Source organism: Dermacentor albipictus, chromosome 7 (genome assembly GCF_038994185.2).
Source record: "Dermacentor albipictus isolate Rhodes 1998 colony chromosome 7, USDA_Dalb.pri_finalv2, whole genome shotgun sequence".
NCBI classification, from domain to species: Eukaryota; Metazoa; Arthropoda; class Arachnida; order Ixodida; family Ixodidae; genus Dermacentor; species Dermacentor albipictus.
In genome coordinates, this window is record NC_091827.1 from 86,002,999 (window position 1) to 86,027,079 (window position 24,081).

The 24,081-nt window shown below is 49.6% G+C and overlaps 1 protein-coding gene across 1 annotated transcript in view; it reads right to left on the reverse strand.

Annotated features, from left to right (window-relative positions):
• The window catches only part of LOC135899667 (malate dehydrogenase, cytoplasmic-like), a 32,329-nt gene that overhangs the window by 4,113 nt on the left and 4,135 nt on the right, over nucleotides 1-24,081 (reverse strand). The window contains exons 3-7 of the mRNA XM_065428984.1: nucleotides 22,759-22,855; nucleotides 19,146-19,321; nucleotides 13,051-13,173; nucleotides 11,089-11,265; nucleotides 799-912 (exon numbers count right to left, since the gene is read on the reverse strand). Coding sequence (XP_065285056.1) covers nucleotides 799-912; nucleotides 11,089-11,265; nucleotides 13,051-13,173; nucleotides 19,146-19,321; nucleotides 22,759-22,855 — 687 coding nt within the window. The remainder of the gene's footprint in view (nucleotides 1-798; nucleotides 913-11,088; nucleotides 11,266-13,050; nucleotides 13,174-19,145; nucleotides 19,322-22,758; nucleotides 22,856-24,081) is intronic.

The window sequence follows — 24,081 nt, forward strand, 5'->3', positions numbered from 1 at the left end:
GAGCAAAAGTATACGGACCAGGGATGGCGCGATAAAGCCGCTTTTTTTCCTCAGCCTGTGAACGCAACTTGAAATTGGAGACTGCAGTCCAAACTTGGCATTGCGAACTTTTCAGTGCGCTCGTTGATTCCAGTTTATGTTTGGTAATTACGAAGAAATTCAGTTTCTTCGGCGACCCTGCGGTCCGTATACTTTTGCTCACGGGTGTACATCTGTAGCGCAATGCTTAAGTCAACAAATACTAATACGAACCGCGTTTCTCCCAGTTCTATTGGTAGCTAATGAATTTGGTGTTGCCTCGCAGGTTTGCACAAATACTTTCATTTGTTCCGGGTATTTAAGGTTATATGTATACAGTAATTTTGTGTGCAGAGGACACCGATCGAAGTGGCCGAAGGCAGAGACAGACGCGGCGGAAGGAGCGAACTAAGCGGGAGCATTACGAAACGAAATTAAGGCCAAGTCAGCCCATGACGTAATGATGTCGCATTATTTTTGTGTGATCCGACGTGACGCTTAGTGCATGCTACTCTGGAAAGAAGACGCGTGCGACTGTACAACGTACCACATGTGGCTGGCTGCCTCACGCGCAAGTTGCAGCGACGGCCATAAATGCATGTGTTGCAATAAACGCTACCGAAGTTGCATAAACGTATCGAGAGAAAATGTGCGCAGAGCGGTTGGCTAACCACCCAAACAGGTGCCGTAAATAAGCCCTTTTTATGACGTCAGAGCATACGGATATGACGGTAGTTGAACATTGTTTCGGTTCTGAAACTTAAACCTGACAAAGCTAACCTCAGGGGTGCCGTGCCACCAGTCATGCACGTGGTCAGCCGCCGCCTTAGCTGCCGACATGGCGCTGGTGAGCTTGCGTGCCTCATAAACTTCTGTTCCACGCTCCTGCACCATCTGCAATGAGCAAGACGAGGACGCAGTATATAAATGAGTTCAAGCCCGTAAAACTCTTTGCAATAGGTCCCATATGTTTCATGATAATTGAAAATGGCATATGCAAAAGTTCGGCTCATACAAATGGCAAGATTATATTGTCACGTGGTAGTGACGGCGAAGAAAGAAGCAGTACGGTGGAATACAAAACTAGCTTTTATTGGGCGAACCTGTGCCCACAAAACAGGCTACACTTATAGCACAACGAAAGCGGCGAACACAGTCGGCGATCGTCGAAAAATCTGATCAGCGGGTCAAGCGCGTCGGCTTTTATACAGCAATCATCGAATGTTCCAGATTAAACGTTGGGACCCGCATGCCTTCTAAAATGTTCTACACCATTCGTGTCAAGCGATGAAATCAGATAACACAACCTTCGGCGACAACAGACAGCGGATAGAAGCATCGATAACTTTCCAGATACTTCGGATACATGCAGGCGCATCCCACGCTGTGCGATAACATTTGTTAGGCGACAAAACTTGTCGCCCGATAAAGACAAGTACGCGTGTCAATACCCCCCTCTTAAATAGCATCGACCCGATGCTGCAAACAAACGAAAGTAATAAGTAAGCACTCATAGCAAAGAAGAAAAGAAAAACAAAATAAGGGAAGTTCGTTAGCGTCCGTAAAATGGTTTAAGACGCACCACGTGGACCACTTCAGGTCGTGCGCGACGTCGCTGTGAATGCGAAATGCCGTCTGGCACGACCTCATAGTCCAGAGCGCCAATACGTCGGATGACCTTGTAGGGTCCGAAATAGCGTCGGAGTAGTTTCTCACTGAGTCCTCGTCGGCGTATCGGTGTCCAAACCCAAACACGGTCGCCGGGCTGGTACTCAACAAAGCGTCGTCGGAGGTTGTAGTGTCGGCTGTCGGTCCTCTGTTGGTTCTTGATCCGTAGGCGGGCGAGCTGTCGGGCTTCTTCGGCGCGCTGGAGATAGCTAGCGACGTCAACATTCTCTTCGTCAGTGACGTGGGGCAGCATGGCGTCGAGCGTCGTCGTCGGGTTCCTGCCGTAAACCAGCTTAAACGGCGTGATCTGTGTTGTTTCTTGCACCGCCGTGTTGTAAGCGAATGTTACGTACGGCAGGACGGCATCCCAGGTCTTGTGTTCGACGTCGACGTACATCGCTAGCATGTCGGCGAGGGTCTTATTTAACCGCTCCGTAAGACCATTCGTCTGCGGGTGGTAAGCCGTTGTCTTCCTGTGCCTTGTCTGTCTGTATTTCAGGATGGCTTGGGTGAGCTCCGCTGTAAAGGCCGTTCCTCGGTCGGTGATGAGGACTTCTGGGGCGCCATGTCGCAGCAGGATGTTTTCGACAAAGAATTTCGCCACTTCGGCTGCGCTACCTTTCGGCAGTGCTTTTGTTTCAGCGAAGCGGGTGAGGTAGTCCGTCGCCACGACGATCCACTTATTTCCGGTTATTGACGTCGGAAAGGGTCCCAGCAAGTCCATCCCGATCTGCTGGAATGGTCGGCAAGGAGGCTCGATTGGCTGTAGTAATCCGGCTGGCCTTGTCGGCGGTGTCTTGCGTCGCTGACAGTCTCGGCATGTTCTGACATAACGGGCGATGTCGGCGTTCAGGCGCGGCCAATAATACTTTTCTTGTATCCTCGATAGTGTCCGAGAAAATCCGAGGTGTCCAGCGGTCGGATCGTCATGTAGGGCATGCAATACTTCTGGACGAAGTCCTGACGGGACAACAAGAAGGTAATTGGCGCGGACTGGCGAGAAGTTCTTCTTCACTAGTAGACTGTCTTGAAGCGTGAAGGAAGATAATCCGCGCTGAAATGCCCTGGGGACAACGTCGGTGTGCCCTTCCAAATAATCGACGAGGCCTTTAAGTTCCGGGTCCACTCGTTGTTGTTCGGCGAAGTCTTCCGCGCTTATTATTCCAAGGAAGGCGTCGTCATCCTCGTCATCTTGCGGCGGCGGGTCAATGGGGGCGCGGGACAGGCAATCGGCGTCTGAGTGTTTTCGTCCGGACTTGTATGTTACGGTGATGTCGTATTCTTGTAGTCTGAGGCTCCACCGTGCCAGCCGTCCTGAGGGATCCTTTAAATTCGCTAGCCAACACAAGGCGTGATGGTCGCTGACGACTTTGAATGGCCTGCCATATAGGTAAGGGCGAAATTTCGCTGTAGCCCAAACGATGGCGAGGCATTCCTTTTCGGTTGTAGAATAATTGCCTTCCGCTTTTGACAACGACCGGCTAGCGTAAGCTATCACGTGTTCATGTCCATCTTTTCTCTGGACCAGGACGGCGCCGAGGCCTAGGCTACTGGCGTCAGTGTGGATTTCGGTATCGGCGTGATCGTCGAAGTGCGCAAGTACGGGCGGCGACTGCATGCGTCGTTTGAGTTCTTGAAATGCCTCGGCCTGCGGCGTTTCCCACTTGAACTCGACGTCGCATTTAGTTAGCTGCGTCAGCGGCTCAGCGATGCGTGAAAAGTTCTTGACAAATCGCCTGTAGTAGGCACACATGCCAAGAAATCTACGCACTGCCTTCTTGTCGATGGGCTGTGGGAACTTTGCTATGGCAGCTGTCTTCTGCGGGTCGGGGCGGACTCCAGATTTGCTGATGACGTGGCCTAAAAATAGAAGCTCCTCGTAAGCGAAGCGGCACTTTTCCGGCTTCAGAGTAAGTCCTGATGACCTGATGGCCTCTAGTACTGTTGTCAGCCGCCTAAGGTGAACGTTGAAATTTCCGGCGAAGACGACGACGTCATCCAAGTATACGAGACAGGTCTGCCACTTAAATCCTGCTAAAACCGTGTCCATCACGCGCTGGAACGTTGCAGGCGCCGAGCACAGTCCGAATGGCATAACCTTGAACTCGTAGAGGCCGTCTGGGGTGATGAAGGCGGTCTTTTCGCGATCTCTTTCGTCGACTTCTATTTGCCAATAGCCAGACTTTAGGTCCATGGACGAGAAGTATTTAGCGTTGCAGAGCCGATCCAATGCGTCGTCTATCCGTGGGAGGGGGTATACGTCCTTCTTCGTGATCTTGTTCAGACGACGATAATCGACGCAGAAACGTAGGGTTCCGTCCTTTTTCTTTACCAGAACAACAGGGGATGCCCACGGGCTTTTCGACGGCTGGATGATGTCGTCGCGCAGCGTTTCGTCGACTTGTTCTCTTATAGCTTCACGTTCTCGCGCCGAAACTCGGTAAGGGCTCTGACGGAGTGGGCGAGCGCATTCCTCGGTGATTATGCGATGCTTGGCGACTGGTGTTTGTCGAATCCTCGATGACGTCGAAAAGCAGCCTTTGTATCGTCGGAGCAGACTTCTGAGCTGCTGTTGCTTAATCATAGGGAGATTTGGAATAATGTCGTAGTCTGGTTCGGGAACCATGGTCGTCGGGGTAGATGCGGCGGAATCCGAGAGGACAAACGCATTACTTGTTTCCAGAATTTCCTCGATGTACGCGATCGTCGTGCCCTTGTTGATGTGCTTGAACTCCTGGCTGAAGTTTGTCAGCAACACTTCAGCTTTCCCTCCATGCAGTCGAGCGATCCCTCTTGCGACGCAAATTTCATGGTCTAGCAGTAGACGTTGGTCGCCTTCAATGACGCCTTCTACGTCAGCGGGTGTTTCGGTGCTGACCGAAATAACGATGCTGCAGCGAGGCGGGACGCTCACTTGATCTTCGAGCACACTCAAGGCGTGGTGACTACGAGGGCTCTCCGGCGGCATTGCTTTATCTTCCGACAGCGTTACTGACTTCGACTTGAGGTTGATGATTGCGCCGTGTTGGTCCAGGAAGTCCATACCGAGAATGACGTCTCGTGAACACTGTTGCAGGATAACGAAGGTGGCAGGGTAAGTCCGGTCATGAATGGTTATTCTTGCCGTGCAGATCCCAGTCGGCGTGATGAGGTGTCCTCCAGCGGTGCGAATCTGAGGGCCTTCCCATGCGGTCTTAACTTTCTTCAACTGGGCGGCGATGTGTCCACTCATTACGGAGTAATCGGCCCCTGTGTCGACTAAGGCAGTGACTGCGTGGCCGTCGAGAAGCACGTCGAGGTCGGTTGTTCTTTGTCTGGCATTGCAGTTAGGTCTTGGCGTTGGATCACGGCTGCGTCGTGTTGAACTGAGGTTGGAACGTCGCGTCGTCAAGTCGTCTTTCGTCGGTGTAGTTTTGGCTTCCAGACTTCGTCGGGACGGCGGCGTGTCGTTATGTCGTCGAGATGGTCTCTTCGTCGTCTTCGTCGGCGGCGGAGGATCTTCGTCAGTTCGACGAACAGCAACCGCACCTCCATCGGTTGCTGCTTTTAGTTTTCCGGGTATGGGCTCGCAGAGCGGCCCCGGGCTGGGCCAGTGTATGGACGGTGCTGCGGCGACAGGTAGCGGCCTGGTGACGGCGAACGGGACGGTCGTCGAGAGTTCCACTGAGTGGCGGCTAGGTAATCGGCAATGTCACGTGGGCGCTCCCCAAGCTGTGGACGCGGCGCGTTGACGGCGAACCCTCTCAGTCCCATGTCGCGGTATGGGCATCGGCGGTACACATGGCCGGCTTCTCCGCAGTGATAGCAGAGCGGGCGGTGGTCGGGGGCTCGCCAAATGTCCGTCTTCCTCGTATAGGTGCGCTGGGCGACGGGTGGGCGCGCTGGCGGCGGCGGCGGTGGACGACGGAATTGCGGTGTTGCAGGACCTTGGCGCGGTCGCGCAGGGGGGCCTTGACGGCGGGCTACGGCGGCGGCGTAGGTCATTGCTTCCGGCTGCGGTGGTTCTGGTTGCACCTCAGGAACTCCAAGGGATCGGTGCACCTCTTCCTTCACGATGTCGGCGATAGAGGCCACTTGAGGCTGCGACGAAGGCAGGACCTTGCGCAGTTCTTCGCGCACAATGGCCCTGATGGTCTCTTGAAGGTCGTCCGAACCTAGTCCTTGGATGGCATACTGCGGCGTGTGCCCCTGGCGGTTATATTGCCGGGTGCGCATCTCCAGAGTTTTCTCGATCGTCGATGCCTCTGCAGAAAACTCAGCCACAGTCTTCGGTGGGTTACGAATAAGTCCGGCGAAAAGGTCTTGCTTGACGCCGCGCATCAGGAAGCGAACTTTTTTCTCCTCCGACATTTCCGGGTCGGCGTGCCGGAAAAGACGGGCCATCTCCTCCGTGAAGATTGCGATCGTCTCGTTTGGCAGCTGCACTCTGGTTTCTAGTAGAGCTTGGGCTCGCTCTTTTCGCACGACGCTTGTAAACGTGTGCAAGAAGCCGCTTCGGAAAAGGTCCCACGTCGTTAAGGTGGCTTCCCGATTCTCGAACCACGTCCTGGCGGCGTCTTCCAATGCGAAATAGACATGCCGCAGCTTGTCGTCGCTGTCCCAACTGTTAAACTTAGCGACCCTCTCATACGTTTCGAGCCAGGTTTCCGGGTCCTCGAATGTTGATCCGCGGAACGTTGGAGGCTCCCTGGGCTGCTGCAGCACGATGGGGGACGCTGGGGCTGCCATTGGGGTTTCCTTGGCCACAATCTTCTTGGTCTTCTCAGGTAGAAGTCCGTGCTCCGGGGGCAGCTGTTGAAGACGGCGGCTTGCTCGATGTTCCGGGACGGCGCTGGTGTTGTCTTTGCGGTCCGGGCTTGTATTACGGCTTGTCGGGGGCGTCCGGTACATGGACGTAAAGCACCTCCACCAGACGTCACGTGGTAGTGACGGCGAAGAAAGAAGCAGTACGGTGGAATACAAAACTAGCTTTTATTGGGCGAACCTGTGCCCACAAAACAGGCTACACTTATAGCACAACGAAAGCGGCGAACACAGTCGGCGATCGTCGAAAAATCTGATCAGCGGGTCAAGCGCGTCGGCTTTTATACAGCAATCATCGAATGTTCCAGATTAAACGTTGGGACCCGCATGCCTTCTAAAATGTTCTACACCATTCGTGTCAAGCGATGAAATCAGATAACACAACGTTCGGCGACAACAGACAGCGGATAGAAGCATCGATAACTTTCCAGAAACTTAGGATACATGCAGGCGCATCCCACGCTGTGCGATAACATTTGTTAGGCGACAAAACTTGTCGCCCGATAAAGACAAGTACACGTGTCAATATAGCATTTTTAAATAATTTTAACCCACTCACTTCAAGAAAAGCAAGAGACTTTCGGCCTTTTGAATTTTTTTCGCTTTACACGGCAGGTAACTCTAGGTAAGAAGACGTAATTAGAGAACTTTAATTATCTTATTAGGTGGGAATAGTAAAAACAAATTTATGATAAGTAGTGAATTATGTATTTCAGTTTTTTTCCCACGTAATGTCCGCCTATTCGAGTATACCAGCTCATGGGCTGGAATTATGTCATCTTCCACAGGCAATTAAAAAAATTTGAAAGTGTTCGCTGAAACGCCCTCTATATCATATCAATAATAACATTAATATATGTCATAGTATATGCCTCCTTATCGTTTAAGAGCGAGAACTGGCACATATAAAGATATAATATATTGAGCGCCTATCGGCCTTGATTGAATGAAATGTTTTTTTTAACTAGCAGTGTTTACGTGAATACGAGAATGGCCCATTGCATCGCATTTCCCGCACGTCACATACATGTAAACAGCTGTGATGCGCTACCAAGTGAATAGAAGAAGCGCTGACGTTGCCCTGCATTGGAAAAGTTGAGAGGGTGCTCAATAAGGAAGGGTGGCTGATTCGATTACTTGGTATCCCACAAATTTTCATTATGCAGAATAGAAGTGAGGCGTGCAGACAGGACGCAAGAGTAGAGAAGTGGACAACACGAACCCCGGCGTTCGTGTTGTCCACTTCTCTGCTCTTGTGTCCTGTCTGCACGCCTCACTTCTATTTTGCGTAATGAATCCTTACCAACCAGCTCATCTTTCTGTCGTTCTAAGCCACAAACTTTGTTGCAAGAGCGTATACTGGAGACCAATAAAACAGGGCAACGAGACATGGAAGAGACACATATATGCATAAGATGGACGCAAACATGCTTCCAATGCACATGATAATGTACGTCAAGGTCTCGTAAGATAAGGAAAAGCATCGCACCTCCTGTGAAGCATGCCTGTGTGCACTTCCTTTAGAGTACAGCTCTTATGCGCCCGTTCCTGCGCTGAGCGTCGGCGGCTGAGCGAACGAGCACGGCGAAGAATGAGAGTGAACGCGGAGCGCAGGGGGAGGGGGCATGAAAGACGGTGATAGCGGAGAGCGCGAGGAGGAAAGAGGAGGAGGATGGTGTAGCGGAACCATGAGGCGGAAAGCGGAGGAGGAGGGTATGGTGAAATCGCGAGAACAAAAGCGTTGTGCCGCGCAAGACGGGCTCTGCGGCGACGACCGCTACGAGATGGCGCCAGAGTAGCGCGCGTCGTCTGTTCAACGATGATGCCATCGATAAGGCATGCGGCGAGCGCCTCCTCCGATACCATATATGGAAACAAAGCGCTGCATGAGCGGAAGTCTGTGGCGCGATCTTCGACGCGTTACCAAATCGAACGCAGGTGGTCCGTTCTTTACATCACGAAATAGGCGGTCCTCATTGTTCGCGAGAACGACAGGAAGCAAAGAGACAATGCTGTGGAAAGACCACTTCTGTGGAAAGACCACTGGCTCGCTGGCATCCAATGATAGGGTCAAGCTCATCGCACAAGCTACGCACTGTTCGTTTGGACAGACGAAAATACTGACAGAACTCTTCTTCCGTCAACTCTTCAAATGCATCATCAACCTCGGGTCGCCGTCTGCGCGACTGCAGCAGCCGCACGAAAAGGCACGGCAGAGAAAGCAAACGCCATTTTCTCCAACTGTTGGGAGTGCCGAATTGCATTGAACCGGATACGAAAGATGCTAACTGTGCCAACCGCTTACGTTTTAACCCAATCCAAGCCGTCTGGTAGCCGTTGTAATCCGTTCTATCGAATCGGACGGACTCGGCATCCGTTCCGTTGCATTCGTCCGATAGCAGACCACACGGAATGATTGACGGCAGCAAGACGTCACGGCTCACGTCACAATTGACGTCATGGCGTTCGTCAGGGTTCAAATTGACCAATCGTGTGCGGCTCGGTGGAACGGACCGCCTCCGTTCTGTTTTTGAACGCGTACAAGATCACACCACTGGCTGCGGCGGCTGCTGTGAATCGCGCCCAAGCGACACCCACGCGCTGCCTCTCGCGATTTCCACCTTAGGAGGCAGTCGCACCACACCTCGCTCCGTTTGTAATGTGCCGCACGAGACAGATTGTCTGCGCCAGTGAATATAGCGCGAAATGAGAACGCGTATATAGCTGTGCTCAAATTTCGCATTAGGGAGTATCGCAATCGTCGTTTAATTTTTGTGTACTCTTTGTGAAAAGTGCAGAGAACCACGTGAAGAAAGGATCACCCAACCTTTCTTTATTCGTTGTTTTTGTTAATGTGGTTTCTTTTTTATTTATTTCTTTATGAGGCGTGTCAACGACAATTTGTATTGTAGAGATGAGTTCGTCACATGATTTGCGAGCAGCGCTGTTTGCCATTACGCGTTCCTGTGAGTGATTTCACTTGTTTAAACAGAACGTTTGTGTTCAAGGGGAGATCATTGCTCGTGTTAATCGTTTTTAAGTTACCAGAAAGATCCTGAACTCTGGGCACTCATACAAGAAAACCCCATATTTACCTCCGGTTTCCCTCTTTAATATTTCACCCGATTTTTACCCCTTAAACTTGAAGAGATATAAACCCCAAGACGATGGATCATAATGTGTATCCAGCCGTCAAAGCGGACACGGCCGATATACATCTCCCGGGCATCAAAAGCGGGAACGGTTCGCCGGAAAGCTATTATTGTAAATTATTTTATGGTGCCCTGAGGCTTGGCAGCATTATTTCTAGGATATAGATGTCCACACATTCCCTTGATCTCTTGCTAGGCAAGAGAACAAGAATTCGTGATCGCCAGTCAGCCTCTGGAGTCCGTGCAGGAGTATGGTTATTTAGGTCGATTTTGCACCCCGATATTCAGAAGGAAATTTACAGAATTAAAATGTGTCGCAGTGCATACGGCAGACATTACCAAATCCTGAGTGGGTGGGTAACACTGTCGTTGAAAAGAAAAATGTACAGTCATTGCATGCTACCGGTGCTAACATATGGGGAAGAAACTTGGAGATCTACAGAGAAGCTCGAGAGCAAGTTAAAGCGACACTAAAGAGAAAAATGATTTCTTCTGCATCATTAAATTACCTTGCTACGACACCAAAAACACCACTTTTACCACGATAAGACCCTTGGTAAGCCAGAAAAAGCGCAAAAACGAAAGAAGTGTGGCGACGCCTCCTTGAAGCTTCCACACCTGGTCGCTGTGACGTCATGGATTTTGATAGCATATTCTAGGCCCTACTTAAGTATGTAGCGGTACAGATTGACTACATTGTTTTCTAAAGGAACCAAATATTAAACATGGCAAGTTTCGCGAACCTATACTCAGCCAACGCGACCCAAATTCGAAAACATACTTTGGAATCCCTGACGCCACAGCGACGTACTGGCGTGGGGGTTTCGGCGCGAAATTTAGATACTGATATTTCGACCTTCATTTTCTCATTTAATAATCAAACTATTATTTTGAAATAACTGCCTGCAGAGATCTCAAACATTGCTTTATTAGTCTAAACTGATTTATTGTTTCGCTTTAGTGTGCCTTTAAGGACCCCGCAAAGAGCGATGGAACAAAAAGTGTTAAGCGTAACTTTAAGAGACGGGAAGAGAGCGGTGTGGATCAGAGAGCAAACGGCGATAGCCGATATTCTAGTTGATATCATGAGAAAAAAATGGAGCTGGGCAGGCCGTCTGATGCGTAGGCCCACTAACCGCTGGACCATTAGAGTTACAGAATGGTTTCCACGGAAGGGAAAGCGTGCCGTCGAGGACGGCAGAAAATTAGGTGGGTGATGAAATTAGGAAATTTGCAGGCGCGCAGGTTGGAATCAGCTAGCGCAAGACAGAAGCGATTTGATACCGCTGTTAGAGGCGTTTGTCCTGCAGTGGACATAAAAATAGGCTGATGATGGTGATAATGATGACATTCATTTACCAATGAAAATAGAAAAGTAAAACTCAAAGGAATAAGCAGTTGAAAATCTGGTGCGAGTACTCGTCTGTTGAAAAAGAGAGCGACGTACGGTGAGGAATTCGCCCCGGAAATAGGCTTCGTCTTTTATGGCATCGGTGACCTTGACGCGCTGACCGTTTAAGGTGACCGACGCGTGGCTAGCGTCCGGGAACTGGGTGGAGGAGTGGTTGCCCCAGATGATCACGTTGCGCACGTCCCCAGCCGTCACGTTCAGCTTCTGCGCAATCTGCGGTAGCGTCGAAGAGGCAGGGTTGCATTACTCGGAAGATGCCCTCGCAGGGTTTAGGCACTGAAAACAGGCAAGCGCGACGCGTAGATCTCGTCTACGAACTGTCTAACCGCGGCACAGCTAGAAAAGAGCTCGAGTGTCAAACGATAGCCCACGCGTCCTTCCTGCCGATGTCCGCTTCCTGCAAGCAAAACGCCACCGGAAATGCCTTGTGCAGCACAAAGGAGAAGAGAGAAAACATTAGACAGGGCTCGTGATGTAAATAAACGTGACGCGGTTCTTCGGCTCCGGTATGGCAGAAGGCAGAGAAGAAACGCCGCTCGGGGACGCTAATGCAGACAAAGGGAGAGATTGTCTGTGTTGGCAGTGAAGCTCGTCTTTTGGTAGCATGGTGACGCGACATTTGAATATATATTTTTAATCTACTCTAAAAACAGAGGAATTAGGCAAAATTCTTGCGCTAACGCGCTTCATAGACAGCGCTTTAGAATTTTAGACACTGCAAGTGTATAACCAAATTCCTGACGTGAAGAGAACCGCAAAGGCAGCGATAAGACCTAACATATGGGGGTAAAGGTCTTGTATGCATTTCATAATGGCGGATGTGCTTTAGTAAGCTTCGATTTAGTAAGCAGCGCTTCTGTGTAGCGCGGTGAAGCCTAGTTAATGTATTGCGGTGAAGGGAAGTGAGAATTTTCGCATGTACTAAGTGTAAACAACGTGCAATTATTTAAAGTACATTGGCAGCACCTCCAGGACACCAAGGGGACAACAGGAACGCCGAACCTCGAACCCGGAGTGGTACGAGGGCATGGGCAGCATGAACCCACGGACCGCCCTGGCTCCAGTTTTGGGTGCCCCCGCTGCCCTTTGGGTGTCCTGGCGATTCTGCGCCGCCCACTTCACTGTAATTTCATGTGCTCTACTGGGGCATCCGTTTCGCGGTATTGTTTTTAAAGCGAAAGCTTTACTGGCCGCGAACTTGCGATTTTGCCGTGGCGGTGCTCCGAGGAGGCACATGACGTCACAACGCGCGCCTCGCCGCAAATATTTCTCTCTCTCTCGCTCCTTAGTCAGAACTGCGCATGCGCCTCTAGTAGCCCCGAGCCACAGGTGTTCCGCCGCTGCGCAGCGCCGCGCCCTTCTGCCGCAGCCGTTTGGTATGCCGTCACACCGCATTCCTGGTCGTTGCGCTCGCCTCCACTCGCTTCGCCAGCTGCGTCGCATGTTTGATAACGTGTGGGATGATGGAAAAGGAGAGCTCGCGTGCGCCGCAACCACAGTTGAGGTGGCAGTATGGGCGGCGACAATTCTGATAAGCAGGAGGAGGCCTAGAGTCGACATCGGAACGAGATGAAGAGGAAACGAATCGCCCAGGAAACAGACGAACAGCGCACCGAACGACTGGCTAAACGCCGCAACATAGCTAGACAACCAGACTAACCTGGAGTTGCAATCAAGTTTAACCAAGGCTATAACTATGCTATGCCTTAGCTTTTGCTACGTATATCCTGGCGTAGCCGAGCTAAGCCACTACCATTTTATTTTCGAATGCTAAAGGATCTCACCGCAATGAAGACATGCATTGCACGTGTAACGTATACTCTAATAAGATATGTAATAGATACGTATTGGACATGTATCGAACATATGTGGTAAGCACACCCGCCATTATGGAACGCACATCAGGCACTTGCCCGTGCAAGAACATGTCGATGCGATTTCGTAAAGCAGCAATAAAATGGCAGCACTAAACACAAGAGCAAATGCGACACTGCATGCCTGCATCTTGGCCCTGTTGTGGTCGAGGCGCGTCAAGGCCGAGAAGTTCTCCTTGGGGATAGAGGGCGCGTACTTGGAGCAGACCAGAGCAATCGTGTTGGCCGGGTTGCACACCACAAGTACCTGCGGGTCACATGCGGAGAGGAAAAAAAATTCGTTAACCAGATTCACCGCCGTCACGCGCATAGAAGTAATTCGCATAAATTGATTAACGAAAAATCAAGGACGAATTAGAAGGTACGTAGCGCGTACGAATAATTCTGAACGTGGCTCTTAAAAGACGCGCCCAGTGATACAGCGAACAAGACACAAAATTGCTACCGCGGTAAAAACAACGGCAGGATCCAGTGGTGGGAAACCAACGCCTCGTTAAAGAGTGGGACTAGACAGGACAAATGTTACTTTGCCCTCTCGCTCATTGTTGGGCGTTTCTCTGCTTGTACGCTTTGAAAGCAACGAGCCAAATGACCAGTGCGGCTCTTACTGCTTTATAGGACATCTGGAAGCGAAATCCTTGTTTTTAACATTTCTGCTTTAATGAGGGGATGGAAGCGGTAATAAATAATGATAGCATCGTTATTTATGATAAATTTTAACATCCTCCCAAAAACGCCCGCGCCGAGTACCAGAAGAAACGAAAACCACACCGCGGCGGTCGAAGTTCACCGGACAGGTCATATCGCGGGCTCCAAAAGCAGTGACGTTGAGGAGCGCGTTTGTCGTCGGCGTCAGAATCGTGGTCGTCGCCATTGTTAGGTGAGGCCAACGATATCGCGCGAGTCGAAATCGCTGAGCCGGGTTCAGTTCGGCTCTTGCAGAGCAGGGAGTCGGGAATTGATAGCACTGCCAGGAGCGACGAAGTTGAAAACGTGTGCACTGGCAGCCGCAAAATGGAGATGGCGAATTCGGCCGCGTTTCCTCGGTGTCCAATTATTCCGACCGCCATTGAAAGCGAAGTTGTCCAACTGTTGTCGGTTGCCCGCGTGGGGAAACGAATGACCTGTGGCTGCCGCGTTGCCATAATCTCTTTGGTGTACGCTGCAGAGACTGCTGCACCCCGCATCACTTCCCAGTAACGTCGGCGCGTTCAGACTATATACGGCTACACACGGTGCAATCTTCTGTGTAATCCTTCGCACGACGCGCGTCCGACTTGCGGCATGCAACAGTTCGGAAGCGGGTCACGTGGGACGGTTGTCTGCGAGCGAGCGAGAGGCTCTGGCCAGATGCGGCGTCTCTGCACGCACGTACGCTCTGAAAAATTGGCGTCGTCGTCACGAACCACAAAGCAGACGTTCTTGCACGACGCTCCTTACACGGACACTGTCAATAAAAGCACGTCACCGCGAGAGACAAACAGCGCCGTTACGTGTACGGCTTCGATGACAGGAGCCGTCGGCGCTGTCGACTAGGTCCGTTACAGGCACGGGTAATGGTACAAGGTAGATATATCTTAAGAGACAAAAAGAACTGATAAACTGAAAAGCATGCGTAGCCTACCCGATAAGCTCAAGTAGGCCTGGTACATAAATATTTGTCACCACCCGAATCCAAAGGGGATGCCAATAAATGGCCACCACCACCAACTCATTAAAGCATAAAAGCTAGAAGAAAATTGCTGTCAGTAATATGTAAGGTGAGGCGCCTGCTAAGGTCACCTTGTGGCAGTTCTGGGAGGCAGGCCCGGGAAAGGCAGAATCGCTCGCCGCCTCTCACTGGAGGGACAGCTTTGCTTTGCAGTGGTGAATACTTGCCGTGAATTATGTAGCAATAAATATTTACTGTGGGAGCGATATGACAACCGTTGTCCGTTCTGAAGTCTGGGGCACGCAGACTTTGCAGCTTTCCGGGGCAATGTAGTAAAAATCAAGAAAAATTTTCGTTCACTGCCCCCACCCCCCTCCGGCCATGTTTTTTTTTGTGTGACGGCCGCAGCTGAAAGCGACCGGCTACGAAGTTGCGATGATTTATGCAATCATCTATTTATATGTATCTGCGCGAGTAAACCGCCGTACGTTTTGTGCACCGACATATTGAGTGCGATGCAAGAATACTGAATTAGGTATCTGGAAAAGCTCGCATTCATATACGCACAAAATTCAAGAAAGCACGTTGAATAAAGAAAGACAAGAAAATAAAAAACAAGGCAGCACGAGTGTCTCACCTATTTTATTTTCTCTTTGTGGCGTGTCTCTTGAATGTTGCACTGCGATTATGAATGCAAACTCCAGAGCAACCACTTAACCCGCCTTGATATCTAAAGAAGCTTTTTCTGACGACGACGTATTTTGCCTGGTGCTACACTGGATTGACCCAGTCTGTTTACACACCATTGCATTTTAGCATTTGCTGCGCGATACACGTACATGCCACAAATAGTACTGTGGACATTTCACACCTACTTTTTCCAGGCAGGAGCCACTAGGCCTCTGTGCATGGAGCCGCGTCATAGTGAGAGGCGTTTGAAATTGCTCGTGTACTGGAATTGTAAACGTTCAGCAGACAGGCGTTGTTGAACTACTTCTATTGAGCTAGCATTTGGGGGGGGGGGGAGGGGGAGGGCGACAGTATTTAATGAGGGAAGTTAGTGTTAACTTCGGTGCACAGGACAACGACAAAAGAGTAACTCTTATTAATGTCTGTACTTCAATGGCGACAGTTTGTCTATTCGCAAACACGAGATAAAGCAATTAACCGTGAACTAGTATCCGTGCGGCTAAATCACAGGAGGTTGGTTGTTTGTTCTCTTTACTACATTGCACGGCTGGAAAGTACTCCGAGCGAATTCCCTCAGAACCTGTCTCACGATGACTGCCGATTAGAATTCAAGTAATGTAGCGACACACCGCACTGTCGTCAAATTCTTCCCTTCAGTATAGACAACTTCTTCAGTTTTATGTTGCCGCGACATCTACTTTACTGCTTCGTAGCTAAACCCTCTTCGCTCGATGCACACTCTTGTCGCCTTCTGCTAACCTCACTTCTTTCTCCCCAGTCGGCTGCTTTTGGTGCCAACTTTCGTTGCCAAATTGTCTATTCGGACACCCGTGGCACACACCGAGCGAACCCAAGTTGGTGTCGAAGAGGTTCGCTGAGAAGTGGCACATATATATGCTTAGTGGCCCGTACATAATGACGCAAGTTCACGTCAAAGGAAAATAGTTTGGTACCGGCACATACACCGGAAACCGCGTGAAGTATCCCCTGGTGGCGTTTCCTGGACATTACCTTATTGAATACGTGCAGTGTGCGTTTATTGATAAAAAAATGAATTCTGGCCGCCTTGTGCGCGGTTTATTCGCAATATGGAAACCAAATTATCTCAATGCGTCCGAGCTCTCTCAAGTTTACATAACTCGCGTCAAGTTCTAACTCGCCGTGGTGGCTTAGCGACTGTGGCGTTGCACTGCGAGGTCGCAGGATGAAATCCCGGCCGCGGCGGCCGCATTTCGGTGAGGGCGAAGTGCAAAAACGCCCGTGTACCGTACGTCATATGTACGTTAAAGAAGCCTAGGGGGTCTAAATCATTTGGGAGTGCCCCCACCGCGGCGTGCCTCATAATCACATCGTGGTGTCGAAAAAGAAAAGAAACAATTTCTTTCACCCAGTTTTATCACCGGAATAAATTTATTTAGTACATGCTGACATTAATGCCTCTATATCGGTGGCAGAGGTTTTTGCGGCAGCGCAAACTTTCAAGAAAAATACGGCACCTGGACCGGACAAAATAACAAACGCCATGATTCGCAATCTTAGCCTCAATGCTTTAACAGGGCTAACAGATCTTTTTAACAAACCTGTATGGACTGAAGGAGGTCAAATCCCACAGGCATGGAAGCATGCAGAGATAATTCTAATACCGAAACCAGGGAAACCTAGGGACATAAAAAACCTCCGACCCATATCCCTTACCTCATGTCTGGGTAAACTCTTTGAGAAGGTTATACAGATGAGACTCACTAGGTACATAGAAAACAGCAACCTTTTCCCGGAAACTATGTTCGGCTTTAGACAGCATATGTCGGTACAGGACGTGTTTCTCCTACTGAAAGAAGAAGTATTAAACACAGAGAGAGGAAATGCAGACAGATTCATAGTGGCATTAGATATCAAAAAAGCTTTCGATACCATCTCGCACGAAAGCATTTTAACGGAACTATCGAACATGAACTGCGGACAGCGCACTTATGAATACATAAAATCCTTTCTAGACAACCGCACCGCCACGATAGGGCTAGGATCCACCCGCTCAGATGTTCTACAGACCCCCAAAAGAGGAACGCCGCAAGGTTCAATTCTTTCACCGCTACTCTTCAATATAGGGATGAAAGGACTAGCGGTGAAACTACAAGGGATCCCAAACTTAGGACATGCTATTTACGCGGACGATGTAACTCTCTGGACCGCAAAGGGATCTTTAGGGGAACGTCAGGAAACCCTCCAGAAGGCAATTAGCATTGTTGAGGATCATGTAACAAAAGCTGGCATGAATTGCGCCCCGGAGAAGTCCGAACTAATCCGAGTAAGAGCGCCTTATACACGAAAGGACGATAGACTTCCGATAAAGCTTGCTCTGGGAGGTCAAACAATACAGGAGGTATCTAAAGCTCGAATACTCGGACTATGGATACAGGAAAATGGAGCAGTAGGGCACACGATCGCAAATCTCCGGAAAACGGTTAACAGCGTGTCTAGGATGATAAATAGAGTAGCAAGAAACAGAAAAGGCTTCAAGGAGGAAGAGACGATAAGGCTCGTACAGGCATTTATCATAAGCCGTGTAACCTTTGGCCTTCCTTTCCAAAAAGTATCAAACTCAGAGGTAACTAAAATAAACGCCCTTATACGCTCAGCTTATAAGGCGGCGCTTGGTCTACCGCTTTGCACTAGCACGACCCTTTTTAATGCAATGGGTATTAGCAACACATTTGAAGAACTCGTGGCTGCAACACTGATTGCACAACGAGAAAGGCTCAATTCCACGAAGCAAGGTCGCACACTTCTTTGTCGATTAGGGTATCCACTCAGACCGGCACATTGTAACGACCAAACAGAACTCCTCCCACCGAACATACGAGCCTAGATCTCTGTGTCCCCAATCCCTAAAAACATGAGCGAGAAATACCACAGACAACGGCGCCTTGCACGGGCCAGGGCACTCGAACGCAGGTTCGGTAGAAATCCGGAGGTTTATTACACGGACGCGTGCAAACAGGATAGCAAAACTTTCACTGTGGTAGCCACAAACTCACAAACTACTATTTCCGCAACAGTCAGAACAGGGTCGGTGGCCACAGCAGAGGCTACTGCGGTGGCTCTGGCTATACGTGACGCTGAAAATAGAGCACGTTCTGCGGTAATACTAACCGACTCGCAGTCGGCATGTCGCCTTTTCATGGCAGGCACCCTGCCCAAACTCACCATCAAAATCCTAGGAAGAAATCTCACGGAACACCACGCTATTACGTGGTGTCCGGCGCACGCCGGAGTGACGGGTAACGAGAGGGCGGACCGCCTCGCTCGAGAATATAGCATCCGAGCGACGGAACGCACTCTCGTAGAATCCCCGATCACAGCAAAAGATATCTTAGAGGCACAGAGACGAGGAAGGCAACAATATAGCTTTCCAGACACATCCTTGGACTCAGCGCAAATGCGGGACTGGCGCCGACTACAAACCCGTACATACCCACACCTACTCCTACTACACCACATACACCCCACCCGGTATCCCAACACTTGCCCTTGGTGCGGAGGGCGGCCATCTCTTGACCATATCACATGGTCGTGCCAGAGTCGGCCACAAGAAATCCAATCACCCCTTATGGGGCAAAACTCCAACAGTAGGCAGTGGGAGGTGTGGCTAGCCAGCACGGTGCGGGAGGACCAATTGGCCCTTCTCGACCAAGCCCGGCGTGCCGCGATCGCCAGTGGGGCCCTGGACTGAGGGACCCACCCACTGGACCTGAATGTGATTTTTTTTCTTTTTTTAAATAAAAGTTTTATACTACTACTACCCTCACGACTCAGGTGATGGTGGTCATAAACTGCACACGCGCATAAAAAGCACATGCTATACCAGAAAGGCTGCCCACCTTAACGGACTTCTTGGCGTACTGGTCGAGGGCGCGCCCTTGGCTTTTGTACATCTTGGTGTTGGCGACCAGCAGATGCCTGCGCACCATGCTATCCTTGATGGGCACCGAAGCGACCAGGAAGGCTGCGTCGATGCCGGAGAACGCCGTCTTCTCGTCGTCCGTGGCAACCACGTCTGCATCGGGAAAAGTGAGATGGGGTTGAAAGGTGTGTGATACAAATAAAAAAAAAGTGTACCGATCCCACCCACTGCGGGAATCGATGTAGGCGAAGCTTTCTGTGCCGTTCTTTGATTGATGATAATAAGCGGTGACGTTCACGGTGAAGGTTTAATTGCCTCAGCGTTTAGTCCGACACGAGAGTGGTGAGTTGACGTTAAAGGGACACTAAAGAGAAAAATTATTTCTTCTGCATCAGTAAATTACCTTTCTACAACACCGAAAACACCACTCTTACCACGATAAGACGCTTGGTAAGCCAAAAAACAAAAAAAGCGCAAGAACGAAAGACGGGTGGCGACGTCTCTTTGAAGTTCCCGCACCTGGTCGCTATGACGTCATGGACTTTGGTTACGTCTTCTAGGCCCTACTCAATTATATAGCTGCAAAAATTGAGCACATTGTGTTCTGAAGGAACCAAATATTAAACATGGGAAGTTTCAGGAACCTTTACTCATCCAACGCGGGCCAAATGCGAAAACATACTTTCGAATCCCTGACGTCACACTGACGTACCGGAGGCTAGGACTCGGCGCGAAATTCAAATACTGATACTTCGACCTTCATTTTCTCATCTAATAAGCAAACTATTATTTTAGTATGACTGCCTCCAGGGTTCTCGGACAATGATTTATTAGTCTAAACTGATTTATTGCTTCGCTTCAGTGTTCCTTTAAACGTTACCTTGCGTGCACCGATGTTGTCTGTCTGCATATGCACACAGAACACACAGGTAGAGGTGTTTGCTTGAAGCGTTGTTGTGCGCCATGTTTCATAACTTCTAAGAGGGTTGGGCATTGTCATTGCCTCACATGGCACATTGCATCATGGCGGGAGTATTAACCTTTAATTAAATTATGGGGCTGTACGTGCCGAAACCAGATTCGAATTATGAGGCATGCCGTTGTGGTGGACTCCGGGGTTAATTGTGAAACCGTGGTGTTCTTTAACGTGTCCCCAAATCTAAGTGCACGAGCGTTTTTTATTTCACCCTCGCCGAAATGCGGCTTCCGCGGTCGGGACCAAGCCTGCGATCTCGAGCAATGTCTTTGCCTCAAAGCTACCGCGCGGGCCCAGAAGTGTTGATCTGACGTGCGACCACTTCCGTCGTTTCGCCTAGACCCTGCGGTGCTCTTTAAATTATGCAGCTCATGTTCTGCACGCCCTGCGTAAGTTGTCCACTTGGCATATTTGCATAGTGTTTGTTGTTCAAAAATGGCAGAGACGTACCATACTCCACCTTAAACTTAAGTTTACCCAGTTGCGCGCACGCAGCCGCTGTCATGTCTATAGTAGTAGAGTTTCCTTGCTTTCTCACGTCGCCTTTTACGTCGAAATTCGCCCTTATTACTTGCTCTTCGTCGCGATAACAAAACATAATGGGTAAAATCACCTTTCGCTTAGTCTCAACTCTCTTTGAGGGCAATGTGTTAGCAATGTTTGCCTTCATTATTGAGACCAGCCGTCTGTGCTGACGTATGACGCCACCGGTGCCGTGAAAGTGCCTTCATTTCTATATACCAGATGACGCCACATCAGGAACAATCGCGGGAAAGAATACAGTCCTTGTGACAGCTTACTTATGGAGGGTTATTAATGACATAGGCAAGAAAATGAAGAGCTAGCTCACTGTCTTCATGAAGAGATCAAATAGTTCAGGATTAAGACAGAAATATTTCTAGGCCGTTTGAACGGGCACATAGAAGGCATGGATGGACACACGGACTGTAACGAAAAACTATATTTTGACCCGAGTGAGCTGCACAATCTGGCAATATTGATTCGGGAACGGAAGTGTGGAGGTAAAGGCAGGACTCCGGAAACAAGCAGTCAACTGTCGGTTACGCTCTGATGTCAGAAGAAATATGCAGCCAGTTGGCTAATAAGCGAATAGATGACGAAGTAACGAGAAGCAGGAATTGCAAGGAACATATGAGTTTGTACTCTGGATATCAAAAAAGGGAATAAAGGGGAGATGCACTGAGAGACTGAAATTAAACTTCAATGACAAGCAACAGCAGGGAATGTGAACACGCACGCGCATGCGCACATGCGAAAAGACTGGCACTGCAGTGAACTTGAGTAGATGAGTAATATTAACAAATATTTGTTGGAAAGGATAAAGAAAACCACATAGCTGGTCGAATTAGGGAATCAGGGACGCAAGCGAATAGCGGCGCAAAGTATCCACATAACAGAGACATGCGGGAAAGATAGAGCAGTCCCAGGGGGACATAGACACAAAATGGCAGTTACATCTATATAGAAGATGACAACTCCAGAATCTGGTTCAGGAGGAGACCGAAGGCAAAAATTATTGCTGGCTTTCAGGAGTACCTGAGAAAACCAAAATGACTCCTAGAATATTATGGAAAAACGTGAAATATAGCTGCAGAAAAAAAAAGAGTGAGATTGCAGAGCGTTGCATACAAAATGAGGAGGGGAGAATAAGTTGGGGGGAGAAGACGCAATGAATTAAATACGCTACTGGAAACAAAGCTGAGAAATTCAATACCAGCGAAGATGCAGACGAGGTCAGACAGGGAAGGGAAGCTGATACAGAAAAAGAACTGCTTCTGAACAATCTCGGCTGGGTAAAGGTGAAAGAAAAATTACAAAGCTGTACAGCAGCCGGACGGGACGGAATACTGACCAGGCTAATCGACAAACTTGGGCCAGAAAGCAAAGGTGCACTACAAAAATCATTCGAAAAAAAGATCATAGATGAAAACGGAATCCCAGATAGCTGGCCACATGGTAGGATGAACCTAATCCATGAGATGGAACAAATACAATATTATAGTGACTGATGACGATATCGTGAGAAGTATACAGGCTAACGATGGAATTAAACCATAAAAATTTCAAGTTTGAAGCGTGGTCAGAACAAAGTGCGATATGGGAAAGCTACAAAATAGCTTTAGAATGCGCATAGATAATAACCTATTTGCTATCACAGTCTATAGAAATAGCTAGAGCAGAAAACCAAACTTTATACATAGCGTACGTTGCTCGATATCAGTGATTTGTGCGACAACGTAAACAAAGGACATACGCAGGATATTCTTACACTTGGATGTCTGGGTGAAGACAACATAGCATTACGAAATGCACTAGAACAATAAGGTACAGATAGCATGGGGAGGGCTAAGTAGTGACAAGGAGATGGCATCCACAAACGCTTGAGCTGGGGGTTCCGCCAAATGAACGCGTACTTAATCCCCCGTAACGATCTTGCATATGCGGGGCGGGCACGCTACGTGGTCGAGACAAGGGCTCAAATTGCGGATGCTGCGGTCTAGTGCGCGCGCGCCCACCGTGACGGAAACGTATAGCGCACTGCGTGGCTTGCATGCGAGTGCATCTTCACTCGCTCGAAAGGAACACGACTCACCCTTGAGCAGAGGGAAGGCGCAGTCGAAGAGCTCCATGACGACGCCGTCGAGGGCCTTCATCCCCTTGGGGACGTCCAGCAGGTGCAAGATCACGGGCTGCAAGTACCGCGCCTCTCAATAAACATTCAAAACAAATTTAAATTCTCGTGTTTCACGTACCGCAATCTGATTAGGAGGCACGCCGTAGCGGGGAATGGCGGACTAATTGTGACCACCTATAGAGTTCTTGGACGTGCACCTAAATCTATTGTGCACGGGCGTTTTTTGCATTTCGCCACCGTCTAAACGCGGCGGCGATTGAATGCGCGACCTCGAGCTGAACAGTTCCGCGCCATAGGCATACTGGGCCACCGCGGTCGCTCAATCAATATTAAAAAAAAACAGATTTGTTAGTTTAACGACATTACAAATAAACACGCGCATCGTGTACAGAATACTCCGACCTTCGTCTGTGGCGAACTTGAATGTGCTACGTAACGCGGGAAAGGTACAAGTAAAACAAAAGGAAGAAATTAAAAACAAATCTTGCCGTCTCTCGAGGCCATTCCGGTCCCTCTTTCGCACGTTGTGATGCCAGTACGGTAAAAGCTGTCGATTGGTCGGTCGATGAGGGACGATGGCGCCAACGTAACGAGAGCCGGCTGTGCGTTCTGAGAATCCAGGAATACTCGCCCACTGCGCGCCACGGATTCTTCTGTGAAGTTTCCATTCAGTCGGCGTCGCGCGGAGGGTGATTTATTATGGTGGGTTGACGCAGCCTGATGCTCATGCTCCACTGCATGGCGTTGGTGGGAGCACGCGGCGAGGAGGGGAAAGCACCCGTGGGGAAGGTACGCTGAAGGCGAGCGAGAAGCCGTGCATGGAGGCCGCGTAGTCGCTCCCCAAACGCCTGTAACTTTGCTATTAGGGCATAATTTCGGAAAATTCTACCCGATGTGTGTTCATTGGAGACTGGTGCCACTATAGACCAAACTTTCGAGTTCAGATGCTGCTTAGGGGCCCTCTAAAGCGGACTGACAAATGCGGTGCTGAAGTGTTCCGAGCAACAAGGAGGTAGTCTTGCACGAGATCACTAGTTGTGGCAGAACTTTTGAAATCACCGGTGCAAACTCTGCAACGCATGCTTTTTTCAGATCACGGAAGGGCTTTCGGAATCTGCAGTCCAACAGCGATTGTGTATTGAAAGAGAGTTTCGAACGCTTGTCTTTCTAAAATAGATTTTGCGAAGCCAGCGTAGGAGTCACGCAGTTTGACAGGAGTGGGGGAACTGTTCCCACAAACTTAAACTAGGACGGCATTTTCAGTCGCATATTTTCACCGCC